At 46.2% G+C, this 25596-nt stretch overlaps 1 protein-coding gene across 14 annotated transcripts in view; it reads left to right on the forward strand.

The window, feature by feature from the left end:
* CAMK1D (calcium/calmodulin dependent protein kinase ID) overlaps positions 1-25596 on the forward strand; it is a 489271-nt gene that overhangs the window by 394117 nt on the left and 69558 nt on the right. For 9 of the 14 annotated variants that reach the window (XM_031652513.1, XM_031652515.1, XM_009213982.4 and 6 more), the window contains 2 exons: positions 17648-17710; positions 18914-19052. In XM_031652513.1, coding sequence (XP_031508373.1) covers positions 17648-17710; positions 18914-19052 — 202 coding nt within the window. The remainder of the gene's footprint in view (positions 1-17647; positions 17711-18913; positions 19053-25596) is intronic. The other 5 variants (XM_031652512.1, XM_031652516.1, XM_009213981.3 and 2 more) reach the window with 1 other exon arrangement.

The following is a 25596-nucleotide window of genomic DNA, read 5'->3' on the forward strand; positions in this document are numbered from 1 at the left end:
TAGCCGGGCATGGTGGCAGGCACCTGTAATCTTAGCTACTTGGGAGGCTGAGGCAGGAGAATCACTCGAACCCAGGAGGCGGAGGTTGCAGTGAGCCAAGATCGCGCCATTGTCCTCCAGCCTGGGTGACAGGGTGAGACCCTGTCTCAAAAAAAAAAAAAAAAAAAAAAGAAAAGAAAAAGAAAAAGGAAACAAACAAAGACAAGGGAAAACTGGGCTATTTCTAAGGTTGTGTAAAAATCTGCCTTCATTTGGCACATTTCTGCTCCTGTTGATGAAATAATGGGCTATAAAAAAAGAGAAGAATGCGCTTAAAAAATAGGTATAAATCACATACCATAAAATTCGTCCTTTCAAGTTGTACAACTCAGTGGTTTTTAGTATGTTCATAGAGTTGGACAACCATCACCACTACAGAACTTCAGAACATTCCTATCACCCCCAAAACGACCTCTAAACTCACTAGCAGTCCCTATTCCTCTTTCCTTCCCAGCATCTGGCAGCCGTGAATCTACATTCTCTCTAAAGATTTGCCTGTTCTGGGCGGGGCACAGTGGCTCACGCCTGTAATCTCAGCACTTTGGGAGGCCAAGGCAGGCAGATCACCTGAGGTCAGGAGTTCAAGACCAGACTGGTCAACATGGTGAAACCCCGTCTCTACTAAAAATATAAAAATTAGCTAGATGTGGTAGCGCGGGCCTGTAATCCTAGCTACTCTGGAGGCTGAGACAGGAGAATGGCTTGAACCTGGGAGGCAGAGGTTGCAGTGAGCTGAGATCGCACCACTGCACTCCAGCTTGGGTGACAGAGTGAGACTCCGTTTCAAAAAAAAATTTTTTTTGCCTGTTCTGGATATTTCATATAAATGGGATCATAGAATATGTGGCCTTTTGTGTCTGGTTCCTTCCCTTAGCATAATGTTTTCAATGTGTTTCTCATGCTGTCGTTTGTATTAGTACTGCATTTCTTTTTATGGCTAAAATATGCCATATATGGATGATGTAAATATACCACATTTTGTTTTTCCATTCATCAATTGATAGACATTTGGGTTGTTTCTACTTTTTGGCTATTATGAACAATTCTGCTATGAACGTTGATATACAAGTTTTTATATGAATGTGTGTTTTCAGATCACACAGGTATATACTTAAGGAATGAAATTGCTAGGTCATCCCATAATGCCGTAGTTTCACTTCTTGAGAAATTGCTAAACTGTTTTCCATCGTGGCTGCTCCATTTTACATTTCCACCAGCAGTGGGTGAGGTTCCACTTTGTCTACATTCTTATTGCCAACACTCGTCATTTTCCTTTTTGCTGTTTTGGTTTTAAATTGTAGCTGTACTAGTGTGTGTGAGGCAGAAAGGCATATTTTTAAAAACACACTGACAGCAAAGAAAGGCGAAGCTTAAAAACAAAAGTCAGGGTACAGTGGCTCACACCTGTAATCCCAGCACTTTGGGAGGCTGAAGTGGGAGGATCACTTGAGACCAGGAATTCAAGAGCAGCCTGGGCGACATTGTGAGAGCTGGTCTCTACAAAAATAAAAATTAAAAAAATTAGCCAGGCATGGCAACTCATGCCTGTAATCCCAGCTACTCATGAGGATAAGGGAGAAGGATCGCTTGAACCCAGGAGTTCAAGGCTGTGGTTAGCTGTGGTCACGTCACTGTACTCCAGCCTGGGCAACACAGTGCGTCCCTGTCTCTAAAAACAACAAAACAAGTCAGGTTCTTGCTTGAGGCTCTCAGTTCCATGCCCACAAAACTTCATTCTTTGTGCTCAGGGATCAGGTGTAGTGGTCGTGGCTGCTGAGAGCCACTGTCATGCATAGAACCATGGGAATGTCCATTCTGGACTCCCTCATTGAACAGGCTCTGCTGTATTTTTTAAGACCCAGATTGACCAAAGCTTATGGTGATTTTCAAATAACATAAACACATGCGCGCATGAACACGTACGCACGTGCGCGCACGCACACACGCAAACTAGAATACTAGAAACAGAATGTGCTGAAGGGAATCAGACAGGTCAACCATTCTGGTAGCACTGAAGAAAGCATCTCTATCTAAGGTCCCTTTTGTGAGTTTTTCAAGTGTTGCTACATATGGATTCTTGTTGTAGTTTTGTTTTTCCAAATGCAAGAACTCTTGACAATTTTCTATTTTCCTTTTTTGAGACGGAGTTTCACTCTTGTTGACCAGGCTGGAGTGCAATGGTATGATCTCAGCTCACCACAACCTCCGCCACCCGGGTTCAAGAGATTCTTCTGCCTCAGCCTCCCAAGTAATTGGGGTTACAGGTGCCTGCCACCACGCCCGGCTAATATTTGGTATTTTTAGTAGAGATGGGGTTTCACCATGTTGGCCAGCCTGGTCTCAAACTCCTGACCTCAGTCGATCCATGCGCTTCGGCCTCCCAAAGTGCTGGGATCACAGGCATGAGCTACCGTGCCTGGCCAGTGAAATCTGACAACTTTCTTCCAGAATACCACAACTCAAGAACAGTCACTTAGTTGAAAGTATGTCCCAGGACCCCTTTGGTATTTAGACAACATCTTAGGCTTCTAATTGGTTTTGCATCAAAGTGTTTTTGTCATCAAAGATACATTTAATATTTGTCCCGATGCCTATGTTACCTGTAAAGCTATTAAAAAGTTACTGAATCTCAAATATGTCCACTTGAGGCTAACATGTTTTAGAAAAGCTTGACAGAAATTGGGGGGACATGGGAACGTTAGGCTTATTGTTTAGAAATGTGAGTTTTCGGCCGGACGCGGTGGCTCAAGCCTGTAATCTCAGCACTTTGGGAGGCCGAGACGGGTGGATCACGGGGTCAGGAGATTGAGACCATCCTGGCTAACAAGGTGAAACCCTGTCTCTACTAAAAAAAAAAAAAAAAAAAAAAAAACACAAAAAACTAGCCAGGTGTGGTGACAGGTGCCTGTAGTCCCAGCTACTCGTGAGGCTGAGGCAGGAGAATGGTGTAAACCCGGGAGGCGGAGTTTGCAGTGAGCCGCAATCCGGCCACTGCACTCCAGCCTGGGCAACAGAGCGAGACTCCATCTCAAAAAAAAAGAAAAAAGAAATGTGAGTTTTCTATGCTGTACGTTTCCATCCACATTACAGGAAAATATTTCGGGGGTCTCTGAGCAGACTGCTCCTGGAACACCTTCTCTTTCTTGCTTCCCTGACCTTGCCATCTCTCCTGTTCTACTTCTCGTTCCTGTTCTCTTTCCACATTATTTTTTCTGCCATCTGCTTTCCCTTCTGTAATCGTGACCAGAGCTGCTGAGGAAAGGAGCGTTTCACAGGAAACAGCATGAGGCCATGTCCTTGTGCCACACGGAACTGTGTGACGGGGGCGGGGGTGAGCCACACCACAGCTGAAGGCATCGCTTTCCTCACCTTGACATGGGGGGTTTAACTAAAAGGCGTCTGAGGTTCCTACATTTTAGAGAACAGATCAGTTTATCCTTCTGATACTACAACAATGTCATTAGTTGGGGTTAAAGGAACCCTAGAAGCAGAAAGCCCCTGTTTTATGGTTCTCCAAAGAAACAGCCAATAGGATATATAGAGATAGACAAATAGATGGAGAAAGAGTTTTTTATTTTTATTTAATTCTTTTTGTTAGTTAGTTTGTTTTTTGAGATGGAGTCTCACTTTGTTACGCAGGCTGGAGTGAAGTGGCCTGATCTCGGCTCACTGCAACCTCTGCCTGCCGGGTTCAAGCGATTCTCCTGCCTCAGCCTCCTGAGTAGCTGGGACTACAGGCACACACCACCACGCCGAGCTAATTTTTGTATTTTTAGTAGAGACAGGGTTTCACCATGTTGGCCAGGATGGTCTTGATCTCCTGACCTCGTGTTCCACCTGCCTCCGCCTCCCAAAGTGCTGGGATTACAGGTGTTTGTTTTTTTAAGAGACAAGGTCTCACTCTGTCACCCAGGCTGGAGTGCAGTGGTGTAATCATAGCTCATTACAGCCTTGAACTCCTGGGTGCAAACAATCCTCCTGTCTCAGTCTCTTGAAGAGCTGGGACTACAGGTGTGCACCACCACGTCTGGCCAATTATTTTTATTTTTTGAAGAGACGGGTGGAGGGGAGCAGGGACTGGTCTTGCTATGTTGCCCAGGCTGGTCTTGAACTCCTGGCTTCAAGCGATCCTCCTGCCTTGGCTTCCCAGAGTGCTAGGATTATAGGCATGTGCCACTACACCTAGCCAGAAAGAGATTTATTAATATAAACAATTAATGGCGACTGAAGATGGTGGGTCCCGAGATCTGTAGTTGGCAAGCTGGACATCCCAGAGAGCTGATGGTGTGAGTTTCAGTCTGAAAGCCTTGAGTCCTGGGAAGAGCGCTTATTTCAGTTCAAGTCTAAAGGCAGGAAGAATCCAGTGTCCCAGCTTTAAAGCAGTCAAGCAGGAGGGGTCCCCTCATATTTGGGGGCAGCGGGAGACACCCTTTTATGTTCTGTCCAGGTCTTTGAATGAGGCCCACTCTCATTAGGGAAGTTAAATCTGCTATACTTTGTCTACCGATTTAAATGTTAATCTCATCCAAAGAGCAGACACACTCATCCAGAATAATGTGTGACCAAATATTTGACCACTGTGGCCTATTCAAGTTCCGTAAAATTAACGCTCACGGCCCCAGCCAGGATGCAGCGAAGGGATGCTAAGAAGCCATTCCGGAATTTGGTCTGGCCAGAACAATGCAACTTTATTCCTCTCTTCACCCTCCACAGCTCATGGTGTTTAAATTCTTCCTGTTCTTTGTGTTAAAAATTGTTCAAAAGCAAGCATGCTTAGTGTCCTTCAGAATAGTCTCAATCAGAAATAAATTTGTCAAGGGTCTCTCGTAAAACCTCAGTGGCAGGGAGCCATCACGTGCTAAGACATTGAGAATAAAGAAGGGGAAGAATGCATGAAACTCACGCGGTTGCAGGCATGAACCAGGGACTTGGACTCTGGCTGGAGGGATGCTGAGGGTTGGGAGGAGCCCACGGGCAGGGATGGGGGCACTGGTGTGTGACTCAGAGTTTTCCTTGAGCACCGTTGAAACACTTGAAAAGACAAGAGTTCCTGGAAAAGGCTTGCTTTGTGGAACCAGAAAAAAACACTGGTAGCTGCTGTAAGCTTTGGGTTTTGGGGTCCTCAGTTGACCAGAGTAACTCATCTGTTGAGAAGGACAGTAGCTAGTCCCACAGCTCACCAGAAGATGCTTTTTACCGTGTCCTGCCTGGAAAGCTCCTGCTGACAAGTGTACATAGCAGGGAGAGCCCCGAAATGTCCATCAGTCCATCAGCGAGGACTGATAATAAGCAAAGCAAAATTAGCCAGTCGTGGTGGTGCACACCTGTAGTCCCAGCTATTCGAGAGGCTGAGACAGGAGGATCGCTTGAGCCTAGGAGTTCAAGGCTGCAGTGAGCTATGATTGTAGCACTGCGTGGCAGCCTGAGTGACAGAGTGTTCTGATGAAAACAGAGGAAGAAATCTTAAGGGGTTGAGGAGGCTGCAAATTCTTTCTGTGGCTTCTGTTTCTCTGTTCAATTTGATTGTAATGAATGAGTGTTTCTGCAATTACTTTAATTAGTGATTGGTTTTTATAGAGAGACAATTGCAAGTGTAAAAGCATGAACTTTAGGTCTAACCATGCTCTACACCTTGACTGACCATCTTTGCTGGAAGGCAGCTCCTAAATTTTGGGCGTGATGCCTGGGAGCTATTCAAAATCACAACCTAAATTTCAGGACAGCAACATGGTTGCTGTTCATTCTTTGGGAACAGTGGTATCCATCCTTAGTAAACCTTATAAATATTGGGGGAAAAAACTTTGTCCTTTTTTTAACATTAAGGCTAGTGCATACTATTAATTAATACAAACATAATGTGGTTTTATAGGTTGTTAAAACTGTTGTCTTTGATCATGTTGCAGTGTTCTCATTTGGTGTCACATCATGTCTTATTTTCCTCTATACTAAATGTGGAGGATGAATGTGTAGGTGCTACAAAGTTAAAAAAGAAAAAAATTCATTGTAAGAATGGCTTTTGTCCAATAAGGGGACTGGAACACATGGAAAGTGTGGTTTGTTTTTTTCATGGAGTCTCGCTCTGTCGCACAGGCTGGAGCGCAATGGCACAGTCTCTGCTCACTGCACCTTCCGCCTCCTGGGCTCAAGCAATTCTCCTGCCTCAGCCTCCGGAGTACCTGGGATTACACGTGCCCACCACCACGCTAAATTTTGTATTACAGGTGCCCACCAACACATGGATAATTTTTGTGTTTTCAGTAGAAAATACAAAAAAAAAGTTTCACCATGTTGGCCACGCTGTTCTCAAACTCCTGACCACAAATGATCCACCTGCTTCGGCCTCCCAAAGTGCTGGGATGACAAGTGTGAGCCACTGCGCCCGGCCAGAAAGTATGTTTTAAAAGCTGCCTACACCATAGCCATGAGTAGAGGTTTTGTTCTATTCTCAGATTGCAGCCATTTGAGCTGATTGAGAAGGAGCCAAGGACAGTGGATGCTTACCTGGACTGTCTGGCAGCTGGTCTGTTTCCTCATCTTAATTCTAAAAGAGCACGTCAATTGACAAAGCCATTTCAGCACATACTGTACATTTGTGCAATAACAAGGGAAGGCTTTAGAACTGTTAGCTGTCAAAATTCACAACTGACAAATTGCCATGGTTTAATTGCTTTTTTTTCCCCAGGCACTGATTATGTGTGTTTTGATTACCCCACCCTGTCCATGTGGCACAGATTGGGCTATGCTATTGCCAGCCAGTTGTCCCCACCCAGGGGTCACCCCATGCCCACATGCTGTGCCATATCACTCACTCACTTACCCTTTAGCAGACCATTCTAAATGGTTTTCTGGCATGATTTTTGACATGGATGAGTATTAAAATGTGCTGACGGGTTCTTTTGTTTAGATGTGACCTTTGATTGCAGAGGGAAGTCACCAAATCTTGTCTGCTCGGGGTCCCTGCACAAAGCCAGGACCAGCCAGGTGGGACAGCCGTTCCCTGGGTGGGCTGGGGGCTCTAGAATATTCTTCTGAGTGTGGGGCACGCACTCCAAGCTAAAAGGCCAAACTCAGAGCAGAAGAGGCCGGGAGGAGAGACCATTGGTGAAATAAGGGTACAACGTGCAAACCACTATCAAGGTTAAGGGGTGGGGAAAGTCAAGAATGAATGAATGAATGAATGAATGATGAATGAAGTAGAAGTTGAGGGAGGATTGTCTCAGCAGCCAGTCAACTAAAGGAAGTAAGCAGACCAGATGCCGTGGCTCACACCTGTAATCCCAACACTTTGGGAGTCTGAGGTGGGCAAATCACCTGAGGTCAGAAATTTGAGACCAGCCTGGCCAACATGACAAAACCCCGTCTCTACTAAAAATACAAAAGCTGGCTGGGCATGGTGGCACATGCCTGTAATTCCAGCTACTCAGGATGCTGAGGCTGGAGAATTGCCGGAGCCCGGGAAGTGGAGGTAGTAGTGAGCCGAGAGATCACGCCACTGCATTCCATCCTGGGTGATGGAGTAAGACTCTGTCTCCTCCAATAAAATAAAATAAAGGAGGTAGGCTTCAGAAGGCTTCTGTCATGAGCTTCATGCTGCATGCTTTGAGAATTTACATGGCTGCTTAAGGTCACTATACCCAGCTAGACCACACCCCACTCACTATGCAGTTTTGTGCAAAATATTTATTCATTTGTTTATTATTCTAGAGACAGAGTCTTGCTCTGTCACCCATGCTGGAGTAAGTGGCACGATTATAGTTCACTGCAGCCTCCAACTCCTACCTCAAATGATCCTTCCATCTCAGCCTCCCAAAGTGCTAGGATTATAGGAACACCACCCTGCTCAGCCATCATCTTTCTTTAGTCAGCAAATATTTAGTTCACTTATTCTCTGTGTAAGGACCATGTCAGGCTCTGGGTAAACAACGGTAAATGAGGCAGGCATGGCCCTGCCTTCCTGGAGTTCACAGTCTGGGACAGGGTGGGACAGGAGGAGCCTGACCCAAGTAACTCTGCTAACACCTAAGTATAACTGGTGTGTGCTGTGCAGAAAGACAGGTGCTAAGAGCGAATGTACTGAGGGGTCTGATCTGGTCTAGGGGTCAGGAAAGGCATCTCTGTACTAACGACCTTCAAGCTAGGACCTAAGCAATGAGTACGGGTAGAAAGACAAAAACGTGTGAGGGCCCCTCAGGTCCCAGCCTCAGCAGCCGGCATGGAGCCGGGGAGCCATGCAGTAGGCGGCTGGGGCCATGCACCTTTGTCAGTGCTACCGATAGAAAGTAAACCCAGAAGCCACTGAGACTTCACCAACAAAGGCAGTGAGTCAAGTTTTGCAAGGCTGAGCAATAGACAGGCAATCTTTGTTTCGTCTTTGCTCTTTCAAAGGCATGGTTAGGTCTTTCTTGGATTATCTTTTTTTTTTTTTTTTTTTTTTTTGAGATGAAGTCTTGCTCTGTCACCCAGGCTGGAGTGCGGTGGCACAATCTCGGCTCACCGCAATCGCCGCCTCCCAGGTTTTCAAGCGATTCTCCCACCTCAGCCTCCCGAGTAGCTGGGATTACAGGCACCCACCGTCCTGCCTGGCTAACTTTTGTATTTTTGCAGAGACAGGGTTTCACCATATTGGCCAGTCTGGTCTCGAACTCGTGACTTCAGGTGATCTGTCCACCTCGGCCTCCCAGAGTGCTAGGATTACAGGCGTGAGCCACCGCGCTGGCCAGATTATCTAAATGCATGTGCCTACCCACACTTGCGCTAGAAGAGTTTCAGTGAGATCCCCATTGGCTGAGAAACACTAGAACAAATGTAAATACTATAAATAATGTGTACACATGGACCTAGCGTGTGGAATTGTAGTCATTGGAGACTCGGGAGGGTAGAAGGGGGACGAAGGATGAGAAATTACCTAATGGGGACAAGGCACACTCTTTGAGTGATGGTTACACTAAAAGTCAGACTTCACCACTAAAGTATTTCCATGTAACAAGCTGCACTTGTCCCCCTTATATTTGTCCAAATAAAAAAATATATACACATACTAAACATACACATAATAAACTCCCATTAAAACTGAACAAAGGAATTAAAGGCATCTTTTAGGCTTGTCATAGAATCGGGGTCCTATCAATTTGTCTTCACATTCTGAATCTCTCGAGCGTATGTAATTGCATAATTGTTCTCCATAAGTTTTTAGTAGAGTCACTGACCCAAGAGAGACCAGGATGTGCCTACAGCCACTGGCAGTTCCCTGCCCGGGAGCCACTGGTCTTATGAACTGTCTGTAACCAAGTCATATTCCGAGGCCTATGACAGAGCCATCTCCTGTCTCTTCCACTTGTCATCTACTCAAGGAATATCAAATGACTTTAGTATCAAAAAAAGTATAATTGAAAAACAATTGGCCGGGCATGGTGGCTCACGCCTGTAATCCCAGCACTTTGGGAGGCTGAGGCAAGCAGATCGCAAGGTCAAGAGATCGAGATCATCCTGGCCAACATGGTGAAACCCCATCTCAACTAAAAATTAGCTGGGCGTGGTGGCGCACGCCTATAGTCCCAGATACTCGGGAGACTGAGGCTGGAGAATCACTTGAACCTGGGAGGCGGAGGTTGCACTGAGCAGAGGTCGCGCCATACTGCATGCCAAGTACAATCTTCCTAACTGGACTAATTGTAGAACGGCCAATATGTGACCATCAAAGAGCTAATTACAAAATATTTTCAAAAATTAATACATTCAAGAACATCTGTTAGTATAAAGCTCATGCTGGCTGTGTTCTACCAGAAGGTCACTAGCTGGGGCTATGCCATGTCAGTGACTGGTTCATTAACCTAGGACATTTCATGCTAGGTTGATAGCTCTGACCCTCATCTTACAAGTCCTCATTAAACTAAAAGGTTATAGAGAGATATCTAATTAATGCAGACGTCACAATACTCAGCTGTGAGATTTTTTCCAAATACCATCCCACCTGTGTGGTCCTCGGGATCTTAGAACCGGCTGCTTCACCCTTCTCTCTGGAATGCTCTTCCCCGACCACACGTGGCTGCCTCGTTCGTGTCGTTCAGAGGAGCCATTACTGAGTGCACTAAACAGTGACTGTGCCAGCCGCCCACTAGACTGTTTCACCTCTCCACTCGGCATTTCTAACCCTCTGGCACTTTCTTTTTTTTTTTTTTTTTTTTTTTTGAGACGGAGTCTCGCGCTGTGTCACCCAGGCTGGAGTGCAGTGGCGCGATCTCGGCTCACTGCAAGCTCCGCCTCCCAGGTTCAGGCCATTCTCCTGCCTCAGCCTCCGAGTAGCTGGGACTACAGGCGCCCGCCACCACGCCCGGCTAGTTTTTTGTATTTTTAGTAGAGACGGGGTTTCACCATGTTAGCCAGGATGGTCTCGATCTCCTGACCTCGTGATCCGCCCGCCTCGGCCTCCCAAAGTGCTGGGATTACAGGCTTGAGCCACCGCGCCCGGCCTGGCACTTTCAAATGTATCTATTTGTTCATTAATCTACTCATTTTCTTTCTCTCCCTCTCCTACTGGAATAGAAAAGTTGTATGTGTTGGCGATTCAACGTGAATAAATGTGGTTTACCCTCTTGGAATACAAAAAATTAAAATGACTTGTCATTAACTTATCATCTTTGGAATGTGAACAGATGCTTTGACTTAGATGAGATTAGCTATTTTCTGTTGAAATCTTGATCACGCTAATGATTTCTTGACAAATCCTTTAACTCTTTTTTTATAAGTAATGCAAAAGTAGAATTTCTTTATCAGTCTTGACAAGCAAGTCTCCCAAGGAAAATTAAAGTGTCTTTAGTACTTTCTTATGCACTGTTTTGGTTTTGTTTGAGATTGAGTTTTGCTCTGTCGCCCAGGCTGGAGTGCAGTGGCATGATCTGGGCTCACTGCAACCTCTGCCTCCCGGGTTCAAGTGATTGTCGTGCCTCAGCCTCCTGAGTAGCTGGGATTACAGGCAAACACCACCACACCCAGCTAATTTTTTTAATATTTTGTAGAGATGGGATTTCGCCATGTTGCCCAGGCTGGTCTCAAACTCCTGACCTCAGGTGATTCTCCCGCCTCGGCCTCCCAAAGTGCTGGGATTGCAGGTGTGAGCCACCGTGCCCCGCCTGTGCACTGTTTTGGACATAACCACACTCTTCCTGGCCAGCTTTGAAGGGCGGCCGGCTGGAAACTGAGAGGGTAGAGTTAGAAGCAGGTGATAGTAACGAGTCACTGAGGTCCCATCCAGGGCAATTCAAGCTTCTGCCTGGATGGCTAGAAAATCAGTGTCCACCACAGAGCTGGCCGATGTGGATGTGTTGTGTGGAGCAAACCTGAGAGAAGAAAATGGAGAGGAACATAGCAGGAGGCTTGTGACAGCAGCTGCAGACCTCTGTTGAAAGACAGTGGACATATCGAGGAACGGGCCCTTATTCCATGATGCCTCCACCCCAGACCCACTCCACAGATCATAACCCCTCTCGGTGGCACCTCTTTCGGAAATGGGAAACTTTAAGGCACCAGCAGCTTAGCATTGACCGTCATCTGAGGCAGCATATCCAGCCTCCACTGCTTGAGTTTCAAAACTCTTCCTGACTCGACTTCATCCTCAACCAGTTGCGTTTTCTAGATACATCAGGCCTCTTCCTGTAGCTGCTTCCTTCCTGTCTCTCATGCTCTTCTCCCTAACTCCTGTCTCTCTCAGCCTCCTCTTGCTTTGAGAATCAGCTGCAACGTCTGCAGTTCAACAAGTGCTCTGCTGGACTCCAGAGACACAAAGGTAGTGGAGACACCTCCTCCAGGAAACCTTTCCTCAGCCTTCAGTTTCTCCCTTCTGCCATGTCCAGCCCTGCATCCTGCTAGGGTCACAGGTGGCAAGTCATTTGTCACTGGTGTCTTGACTGTAAACTAGAGCAGCTTCTGTGGCTCCCCAGACAGAACAGTCCTGCACCTCAGGTGGCGGGGTTCTACCGTGTGTGCATTTAGCCCTTCTCTCATGGCCTGTGTTCTCCAAAAGAGTGAGTTCTGGCTGCTTTCACTGGTTCCCCTTTTTCAGTATAATTCCATTTACTGGGCCTTGGCTGCCCTCTGGGCTTCTCTTCACTTAACTAAATACTGCTCCTCCTTTTTAGTTTTATTTCTTTTTTTTTTGAGATGGAGTTTCGCTCTTGTTGCCCAGGCTGGAATGCAGTGGTATGATCTTGGCTCACCGCATCCTCCATCTCCCTGGTTCTAGTGATTCTCCTGCCTCAGCCTCCCGAGTAGCTGGGATTACAGGAGTGCACCACCACACCTGGCTGGTTTTTGTATTTTTAGTATAGATGGGGTTTCACCGTGTTGTCCAGGCTGGTCTTGAACTCCTGACCTCAGGTGATTCACCCACCTCAGCTGCCCAAAATGCTGGGATTACAGGTGTGAGCCACCATGCCCAGCCTGCTCCTCCTTTTAAGACAGCTCAGATCGCCCCCTCCTGCCTCTTCCCAGGGGTCCCTTCCGGGTGCTCTTTTGAAGTCTTCCAGAGCACCTCACCACTCTGCCTCCCTCCACCGTCAAAGCCATTCACTCCCTGGTTTACTTGGCTGTGTGTGTCAGTGTCCCGCACTGGACTATGCACCCGTTGGAAACAGAGACAGCATACTGTCTGGTTCCGAAAAGGATCATTCCGTGATGTGGCGAAGAAACAAAGCACAATATGTAGCGAACATGGTGGGTGGGTTTCCCCCAATAAACCTGAAAAAATGTATAAAGAGAATGTATATTCAAAGACACTTTGCGTGAGTATGGAAGACCCTTTACGTTGCCTGGTGTATTTGTTTGGGCTAATGGAACAGAATACCACAGACTGGGTGGCTTAAACAACAGGCACATATTTTCTCACAGTTCTGGAGGCTGGAAGTGTAAGATGAGGGTGTCAGCAGGGTTGATTTCTCTTGAGGCCTCTTTCCTTGGCTTGCAGACAGCTGTCTCCTTGCTGAGTCCTGACGTGGTCGTCCTTGTGTGCATGGAATTCCCAGTGTCTCTTCCTCTTTGTGTAAGGACACTGGTCCTATTGGATTAGGGCCCATCCATACGACCTTGTTAAACCTCAGTTACCTCTTCAAAGGCCCTATCTCCAAACACAGTCCGATTCTGAGGTGTACTGGGGGGGTCAGAACTTTGCCATATGGATTTTAGGGGTACTCAGTTCAGTCCATAACACCCAGATATGGAGAAGGCAAAACGCCCAGAATCAGAGTGTAACCGAATACAGGTGGTTAAATATAGCCAGTCTATTAGATGGAAAGGCGTGTGTTTGTATTTTGGAAACTTCTGAACAGATTGAGGCCTGGAAGATGCTGTGAAATGGAATTCTAAGAATAAAGATTTTTAAAAATTATTAAAGTAGGATTTGTTGAAGGAAGAAAATATTGAGGGGAGAGTTGCATGAAATGAAGCCTTAATCTCCCAGCAGTGGGTGAGGGAGTCCCCCCAGGAGCAGGGAGTGTGTGTGGGTGGGCACCAAACCTAATGAAGTTATGACGATTATAGGCACCAGTGTGGGACGATGGACAGCTGCCTTTAGTGGAAAGAGGGAAATCTCAGGTTCAGCCAAGGTGGATCTTGATTGAGGAAAAGATCGAGAAGATGGAAACTAACTTTCTCCAAGCCATTTTTAACTAACTCCAAGGTTAAAAATGTAAATATCTGCCTTCTGGACCTTGGGGTTTCTCAGTTGAAAAATGCTTTGTTTGTTTGTAGCCTTTCTTCATCACGGCCTACAGATTTCAAGAGTATCTCCCCCTTAGGACTAAATATAAGGAAGAGAAATGCTGCTTAGAAAACCCATTTATAACCAGCCTTGCTCTGGGGCCTGTTGAGACCGCACAGCCCTTGCAGCATGCCCCTGTGTCTCTCCACTCCCCCGGCCTTGTCATAGGGCAGACTTTGTGAATTTCAAAGGTATTTCGAAGGTGAATTTCAAATATTTGATGTGCCACTACTTTCTATTACCCTAGCATCATGGCTAATATTTCTCAGACTGCTCTCACAGCATTGTACTATTTGGCCTTCTTCATATTATTTTATTACATCTCACTTCCATACTAGAGTAGAATGGATTGTTGGAGGCTGCTTCCAGCAGTAGCAGAAGTGCTCCCTTTTAATGAATGTGTGGTTGATATTGTTCGAAGACATGAAATACTTTAAATTACAATTAGCAGTAAATTGTAAGATAACAGGATATCTACCAAAATCAGATGGAGAAGTTTTGAATGCATGTAAACAACAGCATGGTTGGCCGAGGACTAACAAGGGATACATTGCATACTGACTCGATTAGACTGCATTGCAGTATACCACTGTGTCATCAGAGCTGAGTTTACTCGGTCCAGCAACTTCAAAGTGATGTTATGTTTTTTGACAATTGCTTCTTAATTTGAAAGGATTTGGATCGTGTAAAATTTGGCAAACATACTGAAATTTTACTGAGATTATTATATCAAATGATTTCATATTTGCATATTTAAAATTTGCACACAATACAATAGCATTATACTGTCTTAGGCAAGGAAGGTTAGAAACTGAACAAACCCTGCTGGGCGCAGTGGCTCACGCCTGTAATCCCAGCACTTTGGGAGGCCGAGGCGGGCGGATCACGAGGTCTGAAGATCGAGACCATCCTGGCTAACACGGTGAAACCCCATCTGTACTAAAAATACAAAAAATTAGCTGGGCGTGGTGGCAGGCGCCCGTAGTCCCAGCTACTAGAGAGGCTGAGGCAGGAGAATGGCATGAACCCGGGAGGCAGAGCTTGCAGTGAGCCGAGATCACACCACTGCACTCCAGCCTGGGCAACAGAGCGAGACTCCATCTCAAAAAAAAAAAAAAAAAAGAAACTGAACAAACCCAAGTTCAATGCAGAGGCAGGTTATTCTAAATAAACTTCAAAGTTGGAATTCAGAAGAGTAGAGAATTTTCAACTATCTCTTCTGTCTTCTGCTTCCTTAATCTTTGCCAGCCTGTTTACCTTTCCAGATCTGCATCCTATGAAGCTGAGCCTCTCTCCTAATAGCTATTATTGCCATTGATTAACTTTATTTTATTTTATTTTATTTTGAGACAGGGTCTTGGTCCTTCACCCAGACTGGAGTGCAGTGTTGCAATCATAGCTCACTGCAGTCTCAACCACCCTGGCCTCCCAAAGTGCTGGGATTACAGGCGTGAGCCGCTATGCCCAGCCTCATTTATTCATTTTAATGTATTGATATATTACTATGGTTCTACTCCTTTTCCCCAATCGCCTGACCCCTGTCCCTTCTAACTTCATTCTGATGCTTTACATGTTTTAATTGGGGAACTTCATTTCTGATGTGGAACTTTCAAACATGCATACAGGAGGCTTGACATAGAAGGTGTCTGACTCAAAAAAAATCTCTCAGTCAATCAACTCAGCAACCAAACAGCCAACCTAAGCATGGTCTGCAAGCCTGAAAATGAGACATGCAGCTTGCCATGATGCCAAACTTATTTCCCCAGCAGTGATTCTGGGACAATGTCTACCTCACAACTAGTTTTGTGAATAAGTCAGTGCTGGCTGCCACAACAAAATACCATGGAGATTGGGTTACACAACAGAAATTTATTTTCTCACTGTTCTGGAGGCTGCAAGTCTGAGATCAAGGTGCTAGCATGGAAAGATTATGGCGAGGGCTCCATTCCTGCCTTGGAGGCAGCTGCCTTCTCCTTGTGTCCTCACATGGTAAAGAGAGAGTTCTGGTCTCCTTCTTCTTACAGGGACACTGATCCCAGCATGGGGCCCCACCCTCTTTTTTTTTTGAGATGGAGTCTTGCTCTGTTGCCTAGGCTAGAATGCAATGGCATGATCTCGGCTCACTGCAACCTCTGCCTCCCGGTTCAAGCACTTCTCCTGCTTCAGCCTCAGGATTACCAGCATCCGCCATCATGCTCGGCTAATTTTTGTATTTTTGTAGAGATGGGTTTTCACCATGTTGGCCAGGCTGGTCTCGAACTCCTGACCTCAGGTGATCTGCCCTCCTCAGCCTCCCAAAGTGCTGGGATTACCGGTATGAGCCACTGCACCCGGCTGCATCCTCTTGACTTCATCTAAACCTAATCACCTCCCAAAGACCCCAGCTCCAAACGCCATCATCACATTGGGAATTAAGTCTTCAGTATATAAATTCTGGGGGACATAAACATTCAGTCCATAACAGTACCATAGGTTTTTGAAATGCAGGCTTAAGGAGAATTTTGAAAAGTACAAAGAGATTTGCAGATTGAAGATATTTTTATTAGTCATAAAAATATATGACAATATCATATTATCGTATTTCTTTATTGGCAAGATTCTAAACTTTCCCCTTGTGCCTCGGTTTCTAAGGAGACCAAATTCTTTCCAAGCAATGTTCAGAAAAATAGAGCCCTGGTGCAATTTGAAATGTAAGAAGCAGAATATTAAATGTGCAGAGCATTGAGACTCTGCAACAGTACATACTACCCTTTGATGCTTCGGTTTTCACTGCATTGCTGACCTATGGCACTGCTGTAAGACAGAAAATATATGCAGATATTTTTATTCAGTAGAATTTGTCCATACCTTATATATCACATAATGGGGAAAAAGAGGACCTTGATAGAATGGGAAGCAAGACAGGTAGGTTTTGAGGAAGGCAGAGGGTCGGGCAAGGTTTGGATCATGGGGTCCTAAGGGCAGGAGGTGGTGGGAGCAGTGGAAGGGGTAAGCATTCTTGCCAGAGGTCCTCCAGCAGCTGCAGAGGAGAGGAGACAGTAGCGGGCAGAACGGTGAGAAGTGAGCCCTGGAGACAGCAGTTAGGGAGGCCGCTCATGGAAGGCGGCCTATGTGGAAGGATACAGTCGAAACAGACATCCTCCTTCATAGCGAAAGCTGCTTCAATTGCCTCCCACTGGGCATGCTCGCTGGCATGTAATGAGCACCCAGAAAATGTTGAGTGAGTGGTTGAATAAATAATTCAGTGAATGCAGGCCGGGTGTAGTGGCTCATGCCTGTAATCCCAGCACTTTGGGAGGCCAAGGCGGGAGGATCTCTTCAGCCCAGGAGTTTGAGACCAGCCTGGGCAATGTGGTGAAACTCCGTCTCTACTAAAAATACAAAAATTAGCCAGGCGTGGTGGCGCATACCTGTGGTCCCAGCTCCTCAGGAAGCTGAGGTAGGTGGGAGGATCGCTTAAGCCCTGTAGGTCAAGGCTGCAGAGAGCTGTGATCATGCCACTGCATTCCAGCCTGGGCTGCAGAATGAGACCCTGTCTCAGAAAAAATAAGAAGAAGTGGTGAATGCCTCTAGGGCACCGAGACTCACTTTGTCCCTAACAGCAGTCTACCTCTTGTGGTACTTTCTCGAGCTCTGCAAAGTTTCAGATGTTGAAACTTGTTGGGGGAAGGTTCTGAGAAATGACAAGTAGAGAGAAGTTGGTGTCAGGAGGAATATCTTGGGCTCTTGGCTAACCTAAGCATGGATCATTTAGACAACGTGGTCGTCAAAATGTAGTTTCTCCCAGTCGTTTCTATTTCTTTTCACTCTTTGAATTGCTTTTTCATTTCTCCTGAGCACCTTTTCTTTCTTATCTAGACTGTCAGTTTGCCTTGGAAATGAAGCAGTATCCGAGCACAATATTGCCTGCTGTGACTCTAGGTAATGGAAGAGACTAGCACATAGGCCTTTCACAGCCGCAGTGGTTGTTTGTTTAGTTTTTTTAGAAGAAGGTTTCAGTGGATCAGTTATTGCACATAAATTGTTGTGCCTTGTGGAAAATGAATCCTATCTTTGTGTGTTTGTGTATGAGTGTGTGTTACCATAGGGCTTGTCTTTTGTTGTATCTATGAAAGCTTTAAAGTTGTTTTTTAAGCTGCTTTTTGATTTTAGTATTTCAAATCTGTCTCATCTTGTTTTTGAAAAATGTTTCTTTTTTTTTTTCAGTAGTGTTAATAAATCCCTTGAAATTTATTTCCAAGATGGCTTACTGATTTGGAGAACGCTAGTTGAATTTGTATTCTAGCTCGTACACTTCCATTATTTTGTTGAACTCAGAGCAGCATAAAATATCAGAGCTGAAAGGTGCCAGAGAGGTTGCCTCCCCAGGGCTTCTTGACCCTTGCCAACCTAGTCCCATGTTGAAAAATGTTTAAAAATGTTAAATGCAATCTAAAATGCAAAGCAAATAAAATACAACACCACTAAAATCAAAGCAAAGTGATGAAATATCGTGTTGATTTTTTGCCTGCTTTTTCATAAATCAGAAGTGGCTTTGAGGTTCTGATCATTCCGAGGGCATGGTCCCACTCACTGCTGAAAATGTTGACCAGATTCATCCCCTAATTTTACACATGAAAACATCAAGGTCCAGGGATTCAGGGAGTGTTCATAGCTCAGTATATTAGGAGCAGAACTTGGTCAAAAACCCAGACATCCCGTTGGCAGGCCAGTGTTTTGCCCACAACACTCTCGGTCATTTAAGGATACTGTCTCATGCAAAGGAGACATCTTATTCAGGGTCATCTCCCTGTATCCGAGGATGCTGGTATTCAGGAAGGGGTTTTTTTGTTAAACTTTTTACATCATCACAGCAGAACAGAGGCAAAGGCCTGGACAGACCCCAGGTGTGGCAGGTCCATGGACCCTGTTTTTTAAAATTTCCTTTACTTTGTTCCAAACATTTGCACTGCTGTGACATGGAAACATTTCCTGGCTATAGCCTCTGAGGAATAGGGGGACAACATCTCAATCTGAAAATGGATTCATTTTTGCAATAAAGTTTGGGTCTTTTATTACATTGGAAGCTTTCCCTTCACAATTCAACAGATCCTCTCAAACTTCTAATATGTTCTTTTTTGCCAGGGTGTCTGGTGGAGAGCTGTTTGACCGGATAGTGGAGAAGGGGTTTTATACGGAGAAGGATGCCAGCACTCTGATCCGCCAAGTCTTGGACGCTGTGTACTATCTCCACAGAATGGGCATCGTCCACAGAGACCTCAAGGTGAGGCCACTGCTGAACAACGTCCCGCAGCCACTCTGCAGCCCGCGATGCACCCGTCCAAGAGGGCTGATGCCAGTGGGGGCCTGCGGCTGCTCTGATGTAGAGTGGGTGCAACAGATGGTGGGCGTTTGTGTACTTTCATTTGTCAGGGCCTTTGGGATCCAGACCCAGAAGTATCTCGAAAGAAGATGAAGATTCACATGGCTGGCCACTGTTCATGAGATTTTTACAACTATTATGTAGCCAAAGGGTTACAGGGAGGTGGGTTATATATTGCTTCAAGCCCATCTAAGAGATGATTTTGCTCAAGACATGTAGGCTGCAGAAACCCTTCTCTTGGTGCAGTTCCGCAGTACCTTTGCCAATTCCAGTCCCATTTCAGCACAACACACCGTATAAAAGAGAGAGAGCAGTGGTCAGACACCGTGAGAGGAAAGTGAAAGGAAACAGAAGGTAAGCAGATATAGAAGAGGGAGAAGAGAAATAGAAGGGGAAAAGACAGGTTAAAAGAGCTATGACTGGCCAGGCGTGGTGGCCCATGCCTGTAATCCCAACACTTTGGGAGGCCGAGGCAGGCAGATCACGAGGTCAAGAGATCGGGACCATCCTGGCCAACATGGTGAAACCCCGTCTCTACAAAAATACAATTAGCTGGGCATGGTGGTGCATGCCAGTAGTCCCAGCTACTCGGGAGGCCGAGGCAGGAGAATCACTTGAACCTGGGAGGTGAAGGTTGCAGTAAGCCGAGATCGCGCCACTGCACTCCAGCCTGGGAGACAAAGCAAAACTCTGTCTCAAGATAAATAATAAAAATGGTGTCCTGCAGGTTCTTTTCTTACTGTTTCTTAATGAGGTTTTGGTATATTGACCCTTTATCCCTTGGCACAGAAGGATCTGGGCCTTATATGGGCAGATATGCCCCTCCCTAGCAGGTCTATGTAGACACTGAAGGACAGATGTCAAACATACAGTTCTGAAGGGTGGATGTCACACATCCGGTACCAAAGGTAGGTATCAGACATATTAACTTTAGAAACAGTGGAAAGCAGTGCGGTTGACCCAAAGCTGCAGTGTGGCGTGATTCTAGGATGTTTATAGGTCCAGCCCCCAGAGCTTACTGCACCAGTCAAGACAAAAATTCCACCCCAGCACACATACCCACCACTCATTATAAACATGAAGATCATATTATCTGGAAGCTGTGCTGTACACAACTGTGGGAAATCAAAATCAATTTAAAGAACCAGTCATAAACATTTGTATAAACAGAGTTTCCGCACCTGGCCATTATCTGCTACTGGGAACCAAGGAATAAAGTGGTGTAGCTTTTTCTTTCGTAAAGACTCACTACCATGATTTTTCTGCATGTTGTCATGTTCCATTGACCCAGTCAGTGTTTCCCAAATGTTCGCCCATATCGGAATTGTCCGGAGGGCTATGAAAATAGAGACTGCTGCCCCATCCCCAGTGGTCTGATTCTGTAGGTCTCCAGTGGGGCCTGAAAAGTTGGGTTTCTAACAGGTCTGCCCGTGATGAGGATGCTGGTCTGGGAGCTACTCTTGGAAAACCACTGGGCGAGGATATTTGGGAATCTTAGTGGATCCCTTTGAGCCTTCATCCTCTGCAGGCTTCTTGACATCTGAAATGGCTGTGGGCATGGTCAGCTCATGTTCAGGGCCTGGAGATACTTCAGAGGGCTAGGTAGGGGCAAGCTCAGCCGACCTGGCACCTCTGTGCCAGGCCTCCAGGCCTTCTCTGATCTCTTGTGCCCCCACAAATGCCAATTCTGTGTTTCCAGAACACCAGAGGCAGCTCTCTCTGAACACGTTCGTGTGGCGACCACAGGGATGTGCTGTGATGGGCTAGCTGTCTGTACTTACTAGAAAAATAATTTCTAAGCAAATAAGGCATATCCAGGAGGGGCAATGTTTATCTCTCCCTTAGAAAGGCTGACTGGCTGTACGGGAGTTAATGTTTTTAGTTAACCCACGTAATGCTTTTTGAGAAGTACTTGCAGCGGGTCTGTCGTTATGTAAAGAACACTACCATTTAAGGACCTTTCTGTGATCTCTTTTCAGAGGCACAAAGGAGTTTGATCTATGAGGAGGAAGTTGAAATTGGACTACTAAATTTGCATAAACAGCTAAGAAAATTAAACTTAAAACCACCTATATAACCAAGCCCAGAGCAATAGAGAGAGGATGATCGTGTTAATTTAAGCTTAGTGCAGCAATCGGAATACTGCCCCAGCCTACCTGCAAATGTACCTCCTTCTCCTTGTAGAAAGCTATGTGATGTCTTGTTGCCCTGGGAAGCTATTAGAGACAGTTGCTCTTTTTGCAAAATGAAGTGACTGAGACTGGAAGTGCCTGCTCCTGCCTCAGTGGATTAGGATCGGGTTTCTCAGCCCCTGCACTTGGGCACTGTGGGATTTAGAGCCGCATCCTTGGCTTCTGCTCATGGATACCAGTACCACGTCTGGAATTGTTGACAGCTACAAATGTCCCTAGGCATTGCCGGATATCCATTCCCTGGGGGGCAAAATTGCCCCTAGTTGAGAATCACTGGAGTAGGAATGTGATTATGGATAACATTAACGTTACCAGAAGTGTGTTGATTCCGATCTTTTTAAAGCTTATTATGTAGATTATTATAAAGGGTTGGAGTTGATATTCCAACTCAGGTATTGGCCACCAGTTGTCTTTCTAAGATGCCATCATATGCGGAAAACTTAATTTTTGCTGTGAGTCCTGGACCTCTTTGGACACCAGGAGGAAGTGTGATGCAATGTGGGCCAGACCCTCTCCCTGTGGCCACCACCCCCACAGCCCTCCTGCTGGGGACCGGGGCCTCCCACCCAGATGATACCTGAGCCTGCCTCTCCCCCACGGTCTTCCCTCCTCCCCCACTCCCATCCCCCAGGAAAAGCCCTGCTGTCCTTACTAAGTCTTGGGCCAATTAAAAGTATTGATGGTCTGCGCATGGGGGCCCACGCCTGTAATCCCAGCACTTTGGGAGGCCGAGGTGGGTGGATTGCCTTAGGTCAAGAGTTCGAGACCAGCCTGACCAACATGGTGAAACCCCACCTCTACTAAAAATACAAAAATTAGTCGGGTGTGGTGGCGAGTGCCTGTAATCCCAGCTACTCAGGAGGCTGATGCAGGAGAATCGCTTGAAGCGGGGAGGCAGAAGTTGCAGGGAGCCGAGATCGTGCCATTGCACTCCAGCCTGGGCAACAAGAGTGACACTTCATCTCAGAAAGGAAAAAAAAAAAAAAAGAAGTATTGATCTAAACTGTGAATGACCAGTTGATTTAACTCTCCTTGGGTGTAATTGGTCTTCAAAAGAGCATTTTATTGACCCAGATGAATCTTTTATAGGAGGGATGTGTGGATGCTCTGGGCCCTTTGGCCACCCCTTGCCTGGATTATGCCTTGTTTAGCAGTGTGAAATCACTTATTCTCCGCTCCTTATCACTTCCTGGGACAAGGAAGATAAAAAGTCAGAAACAACAGCATTGTCCTCTCTCAGCACCCATGATTGGATCCTTATTGTTTAGTAAAGGATAATCCCTAAACACCCAGAGAAAACAGGAACCACGTGGACTTGATGATTCGAGCATTCCCGCCCCTTTTCTAAGCACGAGAGTATTCTCGTTTCAACTGATTGGCCACTTTACTTTCTTTTAAAACTCACTGGGGCCAGCACGGTGGGCTCACGCATGTAATCCCAATACTTTGGGAGGCCAAGGTGGATGGATCGCCTAAGGTTAGGAGTTTGAGACCAGCCTGGCCAACAGGATGAATCCCTGTCTCTACTAAAAAATACAAAGTTAGCTGGCTGTGGTGGCACATGCCTGTGATCCCAGCTACTTGGGAGGCTGAGGCAGGAGAATTGCTTGAACCCAAGAGGTGGAGGTTGCAGTGAGCGAGATTGCACCACTGCACTCTAGCCTGGGTGACAGAGCGAGACTCCATCTCAAAATAAATAAATAAAACCTCATTGGAAACATCCTTCAGCGCACAGTTGATTTTCTTCTAATCTCCTGCTTCATCCACAAAATTAATGTCACAGTGACTCTTAACTGCCATCCCTTTGTGTATTATTTGGGGTGAAGGATAGTATTTATTCTTTAGGTTCTGTTAAAGAACAAAATTCTTTAGACGCTACTTGAAATGGTAAGGAAGGCTTTATTCAAGACCATTGCAATGTCATTGAGCTCAATACAGCAAGATGAGCAGGGATTGATAGTCAAAGAAGAGAGGGGATGGGGTAGTGGTTGGGAAATTGGGGGATTTTTGCTAACCTGACCTGGCAGGATTCCTGCTAAAGGCAGGCTAAGGACTTAGATGTTGACAAAGGCCCCTTTGAGTCCTCTTTCTGACTAGGACCTGCTCTCTGGCTGTCCAGTAGGTCCAGTTTTCAGCAAGAATCCTGCTGAATCAGTTGAGCTGAAATCTTCCACCCTTGTTATCTCATCAGATCCCTAATGCCCCTGAAGTGGCCTCGTTGTCGTGGGTGATACCCGAGATTCATTCTCTCATGCCAAGGAAATCAAGGATGCAGCCACACAAGGAGTGAGCTTAAGAGCGGAAATTTAATAGGTGAAGGAAAGAGAAGAGCTCTCTCCTGCAGAGAGAGGGGTCCCAAGCGGGTTTCCAGTCTGCGGTGAAATGCAGGGGGTTTTATAGCTGAGCTTGAGGAGGTGGTGTCTGACTTACATAGGGCACAAAAGATTGGTTGGACCAGGTGTGCCATTTGTATAGGACACAAAAAACTAGTTAGGGCTAGGTGTGCCATTTCCATAGAGCATGAAAGCTGGCCGCCCTCACCCTAGTCTTTTTTTTTTTTTTTTTTTGAGACGGAGTTTCTCTCTTGTTGCCCAGGCTGGAGTGCAGTGGTCGGATCTCAGCTCACTGCAAGCTCCGCCTCCCGGGTTTACGCTATTCTCCGGCCTCAGCCTCCCGAGTAGCTGGGACTACAGGCGCCCGCCACCGCGCCTGGCTAGTTTTTTGTATTTTTTAGTAGAGATGGGGTTTCACCGGGTTAGCCAGGAGCCGAGGACTCTTTTACCCTCACTATCTGCCTAAATAATTCCTTTCTAGCTCCTGTATCACCCCAATCTCAATAGCGAATCAGCTTGGCCTGCCTTCAGCAGGAGTCCTGTCAGTGGGGGTGGGGTGGGTGAAGAACTTGATCAGATACCGGTGGTGGGAGATTCTCCGACCTAGGAGACTCTTGCTAAGAGAGGGCTGTGCAGGCCTGGCAGGGGCAGGATAGACAAGGCCAAGGTCAAGGCCGAGGAGAGCAAGGGACTTAGAGGAGCCTGCCTCAAGTTTGGTCAAGGAGGGAGTCTTGGTGAGTTCTGAAAATTTCTTCACTGCCGTGGTGATATATCAGAATGCGGCTTGTGGAGCTCGAAATCCAGAGCCCTGGGCCCCATCTCAGACCCACTGAAGGATAAGATCTCCGGCCAGTGAATACTCTCACAGGTGCCTCTGCCACACAACAGGCCGAGAACCACTTTTCTAAACAAGTCTGGTCATTTTTGTGAACCCAAAAATACCCGAGACAGGCCTCAGTCAATTTATTTTTATTTTTTTATTTATTTTTGAGACAGAGTTTTGCTCTTTTTGCCCAGGCTGGAGTGCAATGGTGCAATATTGGCTCACTGCAACCTGCGCCTCCCAGGTTCAAGTGATTCTCCTGCCTCAGCCTCCTAAGTAGCTGGGATTACAGGTGCCTGCCACCATGCCTGGGTAATTTTGTAATTTTAGTAGAGATGAGGTTTCACCATGTTGGCCAGGCTGGTCTCCTGACCTCAGGTGATCCACTCACCTCAGTCTCCCAAAGTGCTGGGATTACAGACATGAGCCACTGTGCCTGGCCAGGTCTCAGTCAATTTAGAAAGTTTATTTTGCCAAGTTTAAGGGTGTGCCCCTGACACAGCCTCAGGAGGTCCTGATGACATATGCCCAAGGTGGTCAGGGCACAGCTTGATTTTATACATTGTAGGGAGACATGAGATAGCAATCAATATGTGTACGATGTGCATTGGCTCGGTCAATACATCAATCAATATGTGTAAGATGTACATTGGCTAGATCTGAAAAGGCGGGACAACTCAAAGCAGAAGCTTCCAGGTCTTAGGTAGATAAGAGACAAAGGGTTGCTTTCTTTTGAGTCTCTGATCAGCTCTTCACTGAATATATAATTTACAGGAATAGTCACTCACGCCTTAGTCTGGCTCAGTGAAACTATAGGGCAGAGGAAGCAATCAGGTATGCTTTTGTCTCCCGTGAGCAGAGGGAGGGCTTTGAGTTAGTTAGTTAGTTAGTTAGTTAGTTAGTTAGTTAGTTATTTTGAGATGAAGTTTCACTCTCATTGTCCAGGCTGGAGTGCAATGGCGCGATCTTGGCTCACTGCAACCTCTGCCTCCTGGGTTCAAGCAAATCTCCCACCTCAGCCTCCCAAGTAGCCGGGATTACAGGCATGTGCCACCACGCCTGGCTAATTTTTGTATTTTTAGTAGAGATGGGGTTTC

Source organism: Papio anubis, chromosome 11 (assembly GCF_008728515.1).
Source record: "Papio anubis isolate 15944 chromosome 11, Panubis1.0, whole genome shotgun sequence".
In the NCBI taxonomy this organism is placed as follows: domain Eukaryota; kingdom Metazoa; phylum Chordata; class Mammalia; order Primates; family Cercopithecidae; genus Papio; species Papio anubis.